This window comes from Pan paniscus, chromosome 15 (genome assembly GCF_029289425.2).
Source record: "Pan paniscus chromosome 15, NHGRI_mPanPan1-v2.0_pri, whole genome shotgun sequence".
In the NCBI taxonomy this organism is placed as follows: Eukaryota; Metazoa; Chordata; class Mammalia; order Primates; family Hominidae; genus Pan; species Pan paniscus.
In genome coordinates this window covers 93,970,858-93,986,160 of record NC_073264.2, presented here as the reverse complement: position 1 = coordinate 93,986,160, position 15,303 = coordinate 93,970,858, and the positions used below count along the sequence as shown (strand labels likewise).

Genomic DNA, 15,303 nt, shown 5'->3' with positions numbered 1-15,303 from the left:
TTTTTTTTTTTTTGGCAATGTATTAAGATGCTGATCTCTTTTCAGATTGTACAAGTCAACTTAATTCTACGGGACAAAGGTTTTGCTCTCTTCTAATTTGATGAAAAACCTTTAAGAGAAATCCTCCTATGGTTAATTCTTTTTTTTTAAGAAACAAACTCTCTCTGTTGCCCAACTAGAGTACAGCGGGGTGATAATAGCTCACTGCAGCCTTGAACTCCTAGGCTCATGTGATCCTTATGTCTTAGCCTCCCAAGTAGCTGGGACTTACAGGTACGTGCCACCATGCACCTAATTAAAAATATTTTTTTAGAGATGAGGGTCTCGCTATGTTGCCCAGGCTGATCTTGAACTCCTGACCTCAAGTGATCTCCCTGCCTCAGCCTCCCAAGTAGTTAGGACTATAGGCATAAGCCACCCTATGGTTGTTTTTTTTTTTTTTTTGAGACAGGGTCTCACTCTGTCACTCAAGGTGGAGCGTAGAGGTGCACTGAGAGCTCACTGCAGCCTTGACCTCCCAGGCGCAAGTGATCCTCCCATATCAGCCTCTGAGTAGCTAGGACTACAGGTGTGTGCCACCACGCCTAATTTTTTGATTTTTTGTAGAGACAAGGTCTCACTATGTTGCCCAGGCTGGTCTCAAACTGCTGAGCTGAAGCGGTCCTCCTGCCTCGGTCTCCCAAAGTGTTGGGATTTCAAGCATGAACTACCTCACCTGGCCTAATTCTTGATTAACAAAAATGGTGCAATACTTCAGATACAGTAGGTACTCAATAAATATTTAGTAAATATAGAAAAAGGATTAAACCAATTGGTGGTTTTTGTTCCTTCTTTTGACTTTCTGCTAGCACATCATGTGACCATTTGTTAGTATTTCACAAAATAGGCAAGGGAAGAAGGGAATGCTCAAATCAGTGAGCTGTTCTCAACTCTTATAAAAATTAAGACAAAGTATTTCAAAACATTTAAAATTATGGACTACTATCAAGTCTGGAAACTTAAAAGACCAAAATTATTTGACTTTTCATAGTTCAAACTAAGCCATTAACTAAAAAATAAAGACTCAATCTTTATGTAAATTATTTAAATGATTATTAAGTCCATTAAATCAATTGTTTAAACCTAAGGAAGGAAAGGACAACTATGATTACAGGGAATGTGAACGTGTGACTCTATCAGCTAATGATAAAGGCTTTGGTAAGTCTGGGTGGTAGGCACATGAGTGTCATTATTTTCTGTACGTTTTACATTTTCACGGTTAAAAAAATATCTTGGTGACTTTATGGAAGACTGATCAATCATTAATAGGAAGATTTATCATTAGATTTTTCTTAGGAAAATGAAATCACAATTATGAACCTGGCAATCAGCACAACCACACTGATGTCAAAAGGTCTGAAATTTCAGGGTAATTCTCATCTACTTCGTGACTTTGGCTACAAGATACTTCTATAAGAAGCAAATCATAGAACAGAGCAAATGTAGACTCAAATGGCATTAGATGAATTTTCTATACCAGGTTGAAAAGAACTTTTGTCACCACTGTTACAAAAGAACTCAGGTGAAAACACGGGGAAAGTTCTTACTGTGTCCTTTTTAAAAAAATGTAGCTTTATCAGTGGCATCTTTTCACAAGTTGTGAATAGTGATTCATACCTGATTCCTGAGTTTTTGAATTTCTTCGTCTCGATCTTTAATTCTGCTTTGCAATGTGTTCTTTGTTCGATAAAGATCTTCTTCTATATAGTGGAACTCCTGCAAAGTGAGGCACAAACAAAACAGAAGCGAAATAAGTGTCCCCTATTCCATCCTCAGTACCTAAATCAGTGCCTGGCACATGGTAGACAATCAGTATGTGCTGAACATGTAACTCAGTATATAACTGAGTTTATAACAGAGTGTATTATATAATGAGTATATAACTAAGTGAATAACAGATGGGTCTGATGAAAAGCTGGCACTTCAGTATGTATTGTAAACAAAGATCCATAATAAATAATTATTAACAGTGTAAATAATCAGAAACAAAAAAATGTTTATCTTGTAATGAGGAAGAATGGATAATCTCTTCAAGAATCTCAGGTATATAGCATTAATATGACAACAAACTGGAAAAAATATTCATAAAATATATGGTAAAGATCAATATAATGTTCATAAAATAGATTAAAAACACAAACCAGGAACATTTTAAAAATAGGCAAAGTACGTGAGACAAAGAAAAACAATAATTCAGTAAGGTGGCAGAATATAAAACAATATATAAAAATCAATAGTTTTATATAAAGCAGTTAGAAGATATGAGAAAAAGGCCCCAAGAAATAATAGTAGCAAAAACAAATTTAACAACAGATGTGTGGAGTACATATAAAGAATACTTTAAAACATTTCTAAAGGGTACAGAAAATACTGGAACATATAAAAAGTCGTATCATATTCTTAGGAATACAACATCATAAAGATGTCAGTTCTCCTCTAATTAATTCATAAGTCTGACATGATCTCAACAAAAACAAAAGCTGCTTTTTTAAAAAAAAAACTATGTAAAGTTATTCTAGTATTCATATGGAAAACTGTAAGAAAGAAAAGCCAGGTTGGGCACGGTAGCTCACAACTGTAATTCTAGCACTTGGGGAGGCTGAAGTGGGTGAATTGCTTGAGTCCAGGAGTTCAAGACCAGCCTGAGCAACAGAGTGAGACCTCATCTCTACAAAATATAAAAAAATTAGCCAGGCTTGGTGGTGCGTGCCTGTAATCCCAGCTACTCAGGAGGCTGACGTGGGAGAATTACCTGAGCCTGAGGAGGTCGAGGCTGCAGTGAGCTGTGACCGCATCACTGCATTCTGGCCTGGGTGACAGAGTGAAACCCTGGCTCAAAAAAAAAAAAAAAAAAAAAAAGAAAAGAAAAAGAAAAGCCAGAAGCTCTGAAAAGGAGAACGGGTCATAAAGACATTAAAACATATAAAATCTCAGAAATTAAAAGCAATGTGGTACTGATGCATAAACAGACAAAGTGACTAATGGAAGAGAATAAAAGTCCAGAAGCAGATCTAGATACCTTGAGAATTTAGGACATGATAAAGGTGACATCTCAAATCAATAAACTATTTTAAAAAATGATACTAGGAAAAAAGTAGCCATATGGAAGAAAATTAGGTTGGATCTGTAGCTCACCTCACACATCAGAGTAAATTCCTAATAAATCAAAGATTTATATGCAAGAATCAAACCAAAAAAGTACTAGAAGAAAACTACAGAGGCAAATTTCTTTATAATTTCACAAAGAGGAACACGGTGACTGAAAATCCAGAAGCCTTGGTAGAAAAGAATGATAAAGTTGACTACATAAAAATCAACTTCTGGCCGGGTGCAGTGGCTCACAACTGTAATCCCAGCACTTTGGGAGGCTGAGGCAGGTGGATCACTTGAGGTCAGGAGTTTGAGACCAGCCCTTGGCCAACATGGTAAAACCCTGTCTCTACTAAAAATACAAAAATTAGCCAGGCATAGTGGTGAATGTCTGTAATCCCAGCTACTCGGGAGGCTGAGGCAGGAGAATTGCTTGAACTCAGGAGGCGGAGGTTGCAGTGAGCCAAGATCGCGCCACTGCACTCCAGCCTGGGCAACAGAGTGACATTCCGTCTCAAAAATCAACTTCTGCATGGCAACAAAACAAAATAAAAACCCTATGCAAACTAAAAGACAGATGACAAGCTGGGAAAAATTATTTGCAATTCATATTATAGACAAAAGGCTAATCTCCCCAAAAAGGCTAATACCTCTAAACTCATTAACAACTGCACTAATGCACTGCTCGTTTGTACAATGGATCACTCAGAGACAGCTCAGAATCTAAGAGTAAAGCACATGCCAATCCAAAAATGTGTCCAAATCACTGAAATACAACGTAGAACAGAGAAGGAGTAACTGGAGTTACTAAGTACTTTCAAAAGCTTTTCACTTAACAGTGAAGACAGTGAAGAGCACAGCAGCAGTTCGGGAGCTGTCTGAAAAAGTAAAGGTGATATGGCAGCACACTGCTAGAGACTCTGTTAAACATTTAGCTCAAGTTGTTCATCACACAAATGGAAAAAAATCAAGAGAGGTGAGAAAAGAGATTATGAGAAAGGTAATTAGGGTAGGAGAATCACACTTTACAAGGTTTGTCTGATTTCTTTTAAGCTCTAGGCAAGTACAAAACTTAAGGTTGGTGTTACTTAAATTAATAAGAAGCACTAAAAGACTCTTCAATTGCAAGATTAAACACTTTCCACTTGGAACATATGATTACTAAATAAATAGCCCACAGCTACATTAAGCTCCATTTTCTTCTATTTAACTCCCTCATTTTAAAAAGGCACTGGGAAGAGGTACGGTAAAACCATCTGCCATAACAAAATGAAAATTATCTCATTAAGCATCAAGAACATTAAATTGTTGCCTTTTAATATATAATAGTGCCTTGAATAAATTATAATGCAATTTCTGAAAGGACAGCTAATCTCATAACTAAATTATCTAAAACTGCCTACGACATACCCTGCACGTTGTTACTTGGTGAGTTTTTCACTGAGTACTCAGGAAACAGAGTTGAATTACAACTTTTATAATAAAAAACATTTCTCTGAGAAAAGAACAAGTTTCAGAAGTAATAAATCCTAATGAAAAACGTCTTTAAAGAATTTAAATACACAAAGATGGAAATGCTAACAGTAAAGCACTGAGAATTATAAGAATAGTTTTCTCTTCTGTAAAATAAAGAGAATAGTAGTGATTTACTTGTGAGTAGGAAATAAGATAATATGTACTAAATGCCTATAACAATGTTGTCACTTAGTAAATTAGTGATGTTATTAACATTAGATATAGAATCTTATTCTGAAAATGTGGCTATGTTTAACTCTGTTAATATTGAAACTATTATATGAGTACATTAAAGTAAAATAATTTGGCTTGGGAACATGCAACTGCTAATTGAACAATGAAATATAATTTTAAACATGATTTGTTAGAAGAGTCTGTATAAGACTTTTTTCTCAAGCAGAAAGAACAGTTAATATGGCACTAATATTGTATCTGTATTTTTATTAAATAATATTTACTGCTGTTCCTAGAAAGCACAAATGCAATAAACTATGAAAACCAACTGATGAATATAATATGTTTTGAAGTTTTCTATACCAGGAGATATAACAAAATACAGACAGGGTAATAGAAAGCATTCTGGGCTCAGAAACAGGAAACCTTGGTTCTATTCCACCTTTAATTAGTTGTACCAGGCAAGTGCCATCACCATTCTGTGCCTCCATTTCTCATCTGTTAAAAAACAAAAATCAAGGAGGATGGTGTAGGGAAAAGAAAGAGAGATCAGACTGTCACTGTGTCTATGTAGAAAAGGAAGACATAAGAAACTCCATTTTGACCTGTACCCTGAACAATTGCTTTGCCCTGAGATGCTGTTAATCTGTAACTTTGCCCCAACCTTGAGCTCACAAAAACATGTGTTGTATGGAATCAAGGTTTAAGGGATCTAGGGCTGTGCAGGATGTGCCTTGTTAACAAAATGTTTACAGGCAGTGTGCTTGGTAAAAGTCATCGCCATTCTCCAGTCTCGATAAACCAGGGGCACAATGCACTGCGGAAAGCTGCAGGGACCTCTGCCCTGGAAAGCCGGGTATTGTCCAAGTGATAGCCTGAGATATGGCCTCATGGGATGGGAAAGACCTGACCGTCCCCTAGCCCGACACCCGTGAAGGGTCTGTACTGAGGAGGATTAGTAAAAGAGGAAGGCCTCTTGCAGTTGAGATAAGAGGAAGGCCTCTTTCTCCTGCCTGCCCATGGGAACTGAATGTCTCAGGATAAAACCTGATTGTATATTTGTTCAATTCTGAGATAGGAGAAAAACCGCCCTGTGGCTGGAGGCGAGACATGTTGGCAGCAATGCTGCTCTGTTAGTCTTTACTCCACTGAGATGTTTGGGTGGAGAGAAGCATAAATCTGGCCTACGTGCACATCCAGGCATAGTACCTTCCCTTAAACTTATTTGTGACACAGATTCCTTTGCTCACATGTTTTCTTGCTGACCTTCTCCCCACTATCGCCCTGCTCTCCTACTGCATTCCTCTTGCTGAGATAATGAAAACAGTAATCAATAAATACTGAGGGAACTCAGAGACCGGTGCCGGTGCAGGTCCTCCGTATGCTGAGCGCCGGTCTCCCGGGCCCACTGTTCTTTCTCTATACTTTGTCTCTGTGTCTGATTTCTTTTCTCAGTCTCTCATGCCACCTGACGAGATATACCCACAGGTGTGAAGGGGCAGGCCACGCCTTCAGATGAGATGGGAAGGCAGGAGGAACTTGTGGGGTAACCCTGAGCCCATACTCTAAAAATTTCAGTAAGCTGCTTTCCTGGGAGGTCTGCTCATATGACCGCTAGAGGACAGAGTCTCAGAAGTCATCAATCTCAAATCCTGACCTGCTTCAGTCGCTCCAGTTCTGTCTCTAGTTCTTGTTTGGATGCTTTCTGCCCAGCTATTTGGTCATGCAGATCCTGTAACTGTTCTCTTGCTGATTCTGCTTCATTAACTTGCTGTGCCTCCATATCCTAAAGAGAAAAAGCTTACATTTAAAAGCAATAATTAACATTCAGTTCAACATTTATTGAGCAATTTTTTTTTTTTTTTTAAGAATCGGAGTCTCATGTCACCCAGGCTGGAGTGCAGTGGCACAATCACAGTTCACGGCAGCCTCAAACTCCTGGGCTCAAGGGGATCCTCCCACATCAGCCTCCCGAGTAGTGGGACTATAGGCACATGCCACCAGGCCTGGCTTAAGTTTTTTTTTTTAAGAGATGGGATATGGCTTTATTGCACAGGCTGGTTGCAAAGTCCTGGCCTCAAACAATCCTCCCACAGCACTGGGATTATAGGTGTTGAGCCACACAACCTGTCTACCATGCAATTACTATGTGCTGGGCTCAGGAGGCACTGAGGAATAAAGGTGAATGAGACATGGTGTCAGCCTATAGGGAGCATATAACCTGACACCTTCATTGTCTACTATGGCTAACAGTTAGCAGAATGAATGGGGCGCTACAGCTGCTGCAGCACATAAGCCATGTGGTTTCATGAGTATCGGCAGAGGCTCACTGGGAGACTTATATCTTTACTCAAAAGCTAACAGTTTCAAAAAAAATCAGAAACATAATAGCACAAAGGACTTCACTGCATTAGTCCCCTGAAATTGCAGGTTATAATTAGTTTTGGTGTGCATCTGTTCCCCAGTAATCAACATATGATAAGAATATAACTTGTCTTGCATATCACCAGAAGTTGGCATATAATTTTCTTCTTTTAGCTTTATTGCTTTATTACTATTATTGGTTTTTACATGTTCTCGTGTTTCTTACTCTCATTTCTTTGAACTCACCTTCTGGATTTCCTGTCAAATCTCCTAGTAGCAAAAACATGGCTCTAGGTTTCTATATTTTCCCCAAATGGGTTAAGCATGAGTCCATTCATATGGCACAACAGAAGATTAAAATCAGTGTCTTATTTTTGCTTTTTTATCTTCTGGTACATTCTGTTTCATACTCATCACCACAAACCTTGGAACTTCACATGCTGTTTGAAAGAACTAAGACTAACAAGATGCCCAGATAATCACAGTGCAATCCTCTGAACTCACACAACTTTGTAGATTTAGAGGAAAAAGCAATAATGACAACTATTTTTCCCTACCTTTGAGTTTTCAGGTTAGCAGAAGGTAGATTAATCTTTGTCATCAATTTGACTACATCGGGCAAATTCTTGAGAGGCAGGCAGTATGCACAGTGGTCAAAAACACGTCCTGGAGTTAGACTAGGTTCTAATCCTGGCTCTGCCACATTACTAGACTTGCAGCAAGTTACTTTCCTTCTCCATGCCTAAATTTCTTCAACTATAAAATGAGAATATCATCATCTCCCTCACAGAGTTATGGTAAGGAATAAATGTAAGGATATATGTTAAGCGCTCTGTGCATTATCTGGAACATACGTGCTCAGTAAACAATAGCTATTGTAATTATTTACAATTCTTTCATTTTGTTAGACCTAACACTTATTATACATTGCATAAATTTTGAGAAGGGTAAGAAAATGGGTCAATGTCATTAATGATGCTGATATATTAAATAAAACAAATATTTTTCATAATCTCACCAAAAAGACGTGAACAGATATGAGTAAGTTTAGCATCTACCCAATTTCTAAGTTTGCAGGACTGAATTCTTTGGAATTCAAATTCACAGATTAAAAAAAAAAAATCCTACTTTAATGAATAACAATAAACCCAGAAATAATAGCAGCTATTATTTAACTGAGGGTCTATTACATGTCAGAAACAATGCTAGGCTCTTCATATATTATCCTTTATTGTCAAGAGAACCTTTGTTTACCTGCATTCTATAGATGAGAAAATTAAAGCTCCGCAAGATGAAGTGCCTTGTGGAAGCAGCATCTGTTAAGTACCAAAGACAGAATCTATCCAGGTCTGTCTGCTATTCAAGTCTATGCTCTAGACAAGGTATCCTATTCTCACAACTTTCACGCTTTCTTTTGTAGTTCACAAGTCTCACAATGTGCAGAGTTAATGCATGGATGAACATTCTTTACAAAAAGTTTCTTCCTTTTAAGAAAAGGAAGCTCGTTATGCTGCACTTTATCTTCTCTCACCTTCAGAGACTCCTTCCTACGATATTTATGTCAAAGACCCTGAAGTTTAAGCAAAATAAATGGCCCAACTTTACTTTTAAATATAGTAATTATACATAAACTATAAATTATAAGAATAAGGATAAAACTGTAATTAGAAGATCATCCCTGAGCCCATACTCATATTAGAAAACATCTCAGCTTCACATAGGAGCTCAAATCTGATTTGCTTTTAACCACTAGAATGTAAGATCTATAATTATGAAGACCCTGTTCTAACTCCAAACCTAGGCACATGGCAGGCACTTGGTAACTATTTGTTGAATGAATTAATCTGTTTTTTATCACCATAACTTTATGGTCAACTTATGGATTAGAAACCTGGTCGGGCATGGTGGCTCACGTCTCTAATCTCAGCACTTTGGGAGGCCGAGGTGGGCGGATCACTTGAGGTCAGGAGTTCAAGACCAGCCTGGGCAACATGGTGAAACCCCATCTCTACTAAGAATACAAAAATTAGCCAGGTGTGGTGGCGCACGTCTGTAATCCCAGCTACTCAAGAGGCTGAGGCAGGAGAATCCCTGGAACCTGGGAGGTGGAGTGGAGGTTGCAGTGAGCCGAGATCACGCCACTGCACTCCAGCCTGGGCAACAGAGCGAGACTCCATCACAAAAAAAAGAAGGAAAGAAAGGAAAGAAAGGAAGGAAAGAAAGGAGAGAAAGGAGAGAAAGGAAAGAAAGGAGAGAAAGGAAAGAAAGAAAGAAACCTACTGCTTTAGCCCAGCACGGGCTGCAATAGCCCTGCAATCCCAGCACTCTGGGAGGCTGAGGAGGGACGATCACTTGAGGCCAGGAGTTTGGGACCAGCTTGGACAACACAGGGATACCCTGTCTCTAAAAAATACAAAAATTAGCTGGGCGTGATGGCATGTGCCTGTAGTTCCACCTACTTGGGAGCCTGAGGCGGGAAGACTGCTTCAGCCCAGGAGTTCGAGGCTGCAGTGAGCTATGATCACACCACTCCAGGCTGGGAGACAGAGCAAGATCCTGACTCCAAAAGAAGAGAAGAGGAAGAGGAGGAGGAAGAGAAGAGAAGCGAAGCGAAGAGAAGCGAAGCGAAGAGAAGCGAGAAACCTATCGCTTTAGTAATGCTGTTTCCCCAGAATACAGAATCCATCACCTCTCAAACTGTTAACACCTGAGGGTAAATGGTGTCTACTAAGCTGAACCACCATGAATCTTACCTGTAATTCGGATCTGAGCTGATGTATCTGACCCATCAGCTTCTGTATTTCCTCCCTCTGCATCTCTTTCTCATGCCGAAGTTCTTCCAGCTCCATGCTATTGGCAGTGCTGCTATCTAGGCCTTCAAAACCAGAGCCTTCTTTCAAGCTGTTAATCAATTTTTCCTTAGACTATTATAAAAGAAGAAATATGTTTAAGCAAAGCAGAGATTAGTTTGTATATTGAATATCATCTACTATACAGAAAATAACCCACTAAAAAGAATTCCATTATCTCCATCAAAGAAAGTCCACAGATTTTCTTAAATCCCTAAGGATAAAAAACACAACAGAGCCTTGCTGTATAATGTCCTTGGACTTTAGGCCCACAATGATGGTAAAGTTGAAAACTTGTTATGAATAAGATTTTTTTTTTCCAGCTGGGTGCGGTGGCTCACGCCTGTAATCCCAGCACTTTGGGAGGCTGAGGCGGGCGGATCACAAGGTCAGGAGATCAAGACCATCCTGGCTAATATGGTGAAACCCCGTCTCTACTAAAAATACAAAAAAAATTAGCCAGGCATGGTGGCAGGCACCTGTAGTCCCAGCTACTCGGGAGGCTGAGGCAGGAGAATGGCGTGAACCCGGGAGGCGGAGCTTGCAGTGAGCCGAGATTGTGCCACTGCACTCCAGCCTGGGTGACGGAGCCAGACTCCGCCTCAAAAAAAAAAAAAAAAAAAAAAAGATTAAAAAAATTTGTATTTATTTATTTGAGACATGGTCTTGCTATGTTGCCCAGGCTGGTCTTGAACTCCTGGCCTCCAGGAATTCTCCTGCCTCAGCCTCCCAAAGTGCTGGGATTGCAGGAGTGAGCCATCACACCTGGCCAAACAAGACTTTTCTCACATTTCTTCTCATAGTTTTTCTTTTCCAACACATTCTACCCAACAAGTAAATGGTGCTAAGTGTTCTGTGCAATAAAGATAATGTCTCTCTCTATAGATAGTACCCTCTGCCTTACAAACTAAAAGAGAAGTTACAAGTATCCAGCAGAAGGCAATCAACACAAGTAGAGAAAAGGATATGGTCAGATTACTTGCAGAGTTATGAGAGGAAAAACCACTTCTGGGTAAGAGGAGACTTTAAGAGAGCATAAATGTTGGCCTTGAAATATGGGTAGACTTTTTTAAAGTGCAGAGAAAAACAGAGAGCAAAGCATAAAAATGCAAAAGCACAGAAAGTCTGTAAGAAAATAATGTGAGATGCAGCTCAGATAGTATTTTAGGACCAATTTGGAGGGGCTCCTGATCTCAGGCTAAAATGTTTTCATATTATGTGGCAGGCTAAAACAAATTACCGAAAAGTAGAGAGAGGAGTGACATGACTAGAGATGCATTTTAGGAGGCTAACCTGGCAGTGCTATAAAGAAGGTGCTCACAAATGATGGTCTGTGGGCCTGTTTTTGTACAGCCTGCAAGCTAAATTTTTTTTTTACATTTTAAAAGGATCATAAATAATAAAAACAAAGAATATGTGATGGAGACTACAGGTAGCCAACATAGCCTACAATATTTACTATTTGACCCTCTCAATGTTTTCTGACCCCTGAGATAAAAGATGAGTTTGAAGAAGAGATTTGACATGCAAAGACCAGTTTATAAAGTCCTAATTCTAGACTAGGAACAACAAGGACCAGCAGCTTTCACGTTAAATTAAAATATTTTAAAGTCATTCTCCTCCATCAAAAATAATTTTTCCTTTTCTGGGTGGTAGGATTATGGGTTATTTCCATTTCCTTCTTCAAACTTCTTTTGTATTCTTCAAATTTTCTATAATAAACATGATCATTTATAACATTTTAAGATTTTTTTAAATAAAAAACCAGAAACCTCCCAACCTCATTCCCCCATCTAGCTACTGTCCTCGTGTCCATGGTCAAGCACCCTGCCTCCATGTCTTCAGCTCCCAGCTCCCACCCCGGAACTCTCTGTTGAGAGGTCCCCAGGGACCTCCTAGTTGCCAAGTCCAGGAATTTAGCTCGGGACTTGTCACATCAGAGCCGCCTGCTGTGGTTGGTGATCATGCACCACTTGAAACTCTCCCTCTGCTTGGCTTCATTGGATGGCATCAGTCTCCTCCTGGTTCTCTCCAATCTCTGACCACTCACCTTCTCAGTATTTTTCTTTTGCAGGCTATCCTTTTGCCCAATTTGTAAATGCTGATGTTTAAGACTGTTTTTAGACCTCAGCCTTTCTCCCTGTTAGGTTACACATCGCTCTTGGCTAATCTTACCTACTCTCCCAACTTACTTCTAATTACCTTTCTAACATTGTCACCTCAATGTTGCATCAATTTTGCATACTTACCATAATTCGTCATACTCTCCTTTAACCCTAACCTGTTCTCTTTCCTGTTTCCCCTTTTATTAACACAAGGAAACATCATTCATACACTTAAACCAAAAACCTGGAGTCATCCTAGATTCCATTTGCCTTTTTCCTCCATCCTTCCAGTTAAATCTCCACGTCATATATTCTATCTCCCACATATCTCTTAGCTGTCCCCTGCCTGCCATCCTCACTGCCACAAACTTTTGATCAGGTCCTCATTATTTCTTATGATCACCTCTTCACCATCTACATGCCATTGATGCCACCCCTTATCACTTCCATGTTTTCAACAATGTACCGAGTACCAGGCACTGTGCTAGGGATACAACGATGAACAAGACAGAGGCCCAAATCTCCCCTAACCTTTTCATCAGGCTGCCACAGTTCTCACACTCAAACCTGACCATGGCTTCTGCCTGCCGTTGAACTTTATGAGTCTTTTGCCTCCCATCTCTGAAGACGTTATGTTCCAGCAGTATGGAACTAGCTGCAGTCCCTTAAATATGCCATGTTCTCTCTGGCCCCCTTGCTCTGGCACAGGTTGTTCTCTCGGAAATCTCTTCCCTATCATGAGTCTTCCTATTCATCTTTCAAGTTTCTCTTTATACCACATCTCCTCAGTCCAGTGATCTTTGACAGCCTCAGGCAAGTTTTAAGGGATTCTTCTCTCAAGCTCCCATTGTACTGCATTAATAACTTTATTACGTCAATTATCTGTTTCTTTCCACTAAGATGAATGTTTTCTTAAAGGAAGAGGACACATCTTTTGAGCTTTGTATTCTCTGTGCCTAGTGAGTAGTTAGGTGCTCAATAAGTAACTTTTCAATGAATTAACAAATTAGGGTGATACAAAAAAGTACTTAGAAAGAAGAGTTTGAGGAGGAGATCAATATGATACTTCATGGAAGTAGCATTAAAAAAAGGTATTCATAGCCATTAGAAGTTTGAGACTAAAGAAAAAAGGTAAAGTCAAAAATGACCCTGAAGTTTCAAGCTTTACTGCCACATGGCAGTAACGCTGACCAGAACAGAAGAATGAGGGAGAAGTTGGTCTGGGAGCTGAACACTCCATGCCTGCACAGCAGGCAGCTGGGCACTGAGGTCAGGAGGTCAGGCTTGGAAACATGCTTGAAGTCATATGCAGGCGGCTATTAGAAGCAGAGGCAGCATACAGCAGTGCAAGGTAAGAAAGGACAATGAAAGAGGGTTCAGGACAGAGCTTAGGAGGACTCTGACTCTTTGGAGATTGGGAAGAGCGCCCAAGAGAGACAGAAACAGCAGTAGAAGAGGACAAAAAGAGAGCCAAGGAGATGTGAATAGCATAGAAGGCAGGAGTTCCAAGAAAGTGGGAGGGTTAACAGAGCCAAATGTTCTACCAAAATACAACGTATGGAGACTAAGAAAAGGACAGAGAATATTTATTTAGGTCATCAAATACTTTTGAGAAGAAATTTCAGACATGTAGTAGGAAAAGAAGGAGATAAGAGTTAACAAGACCTACAGAAATGAAGACAGCACGTACACAACAATTCTGGTAAGCATGACACTGAAAGAAAGGAAGATAGGGAAATAGTGCAAAGTGGTCACAAAGCTAAAAGAGACTGTTTTTCTCTTAGGCAGGAGTCCGAGATCTAGTCTTCATTTTTCCACTAAATAACCACGTGCTCTTGAGTAAGCTGAGCCAGAAGGCAGCAGCAGCAGAGAGGCACACACAGGAAGGAAGGGCATAGATCTATGGAGAAAGGGCTTACACATGAGATGGGAGATGGAATCAATGCACAGGCAGGAAAATGATCCTAGAAAAAAATGAAAGGACATGTTTTCCCTCTGAGGGACAAAGGAAAGAGAATTCAAAAACGACATTAGATGACTGTAGTCTTTCTTAGTAAAGTAGAGGGTAAGGTCACCTTAGATCTGAAGGAGGGGAAAAAAAGCTGGGTGAGACAATTCTGAGAACTGGATGAGTCCTAAAGCAGTTGCTGCAAAAATTCAATAGGAGATCAACAAGGAAGAATAAACAGCTGCTCAACAACAAGCATTAATATCATCACAGTGAGTAAGGTGACAGGTTGAAGACCTGAACTAGGCAGTGGCAGAATGAATTTTTTTTTTAAAAGAAGTGGTAGGAACAAGAAACACTGCATCCTTTAATAAAATTTCTAAAGTAGAGTAAGGCACCTAAAGCTAGCCAATCAGACGAACATGAACAAAGCACCTCACACAGTATCTACACAGTCTCAAAGTGCCTTTCAGTTAACTTGCACATCTTAACATCCAAAAGTGTACATTTCATGCTTACTTGGAGTATTCTAGTAGCTTTTTGCTTGTAGTCAATTAATTCCTGCTTAGAGGACTCCAAGTTCAACTTATACAGCTTGACTTGCTGCTGCAGTTCATCAACCCTCTTCTTCTCATCTGAGTATTTTCTTTCTGCCAGTGTAATTGCTTCTGCTAAATTCTGACGTTCCATTTCCACTTTATTAAGGCGTGCAGCAAACTCGCTCTGTGACAAATTTTTATATCATAATTATGATATCATTTAGCTTTGAAACATATTTTACAACCATCCATTCGGATATCTTATGGGATTTATTAGCTCAGCCAAACAACATAGTAGGGATGGGAAAAAATTCTTAATTTGTTAGGAGCTAAAGTATAGGAAATGTAAAGTTGTAACTCCCAAACATGGCAATGCATTAAAATCAACTAGGAAGTTTGTTAAAAATATAGCCATCCAAGGCCTTTCCCAAGCTTACTAAACTGGAATTTTCAAGATGGGTCTGGGAATCTGTTTTTTAAGAAATTTCCCAGGTGAACCTGGTCACTTGGATACTAGGTCTGGTCTGATTCTAGCTGATCAACTGTTTCCAATTTAATAAGTGAATAAATAGGTGTAAATTACACCATATTTTAAAGAACCAGTATTCAAAAAAAATGTAAAATATCTCATTAATAACTTTTAATATTGACTACATGTTGAAATAATTAATACTTTGGAT

At 39.3% G+C, this 15,303-nt stretch overlaps 1 protein-coding gene across 2 annotated transcripts in view; it reads right to left on the bottom strand.

Annotated features, from left to right (window-relative positions):
- The window catches only part of GOLGA5 (golgin A5), a 45,408-nt gene that overhangs the window by 13,462 nt on the left and 16,643 nt on the right, over positions 1 to 15,303 (bottom strand). For both annotated transcript variants that reach the window (XM_003832787.4, XM_063596387.1), the window contains exons 6-9: positions 14,604 to 14,807; positions 9,936 to 10,106; positions 6,476 to 6,604; positions 1,657 to 1,755 (exon numbers count right to left, since the gene is read on the bottom strand). In XM_003832787.4, the coding sequence (XP_003832835.1) occupies positions 1,657 to 1,755; positions 6,476 to 6,604; positions 9,936 to 10,106; positions 14,604 to 14,807 (603 nt within the window). The remainder of the gene's footprint in view (positions 1 to 1,656; positions 1,756 to 6,475; positions 6,605 to 9,935; positions 10,107 to 14,603; positions 14,808 to 15,303) is intronic.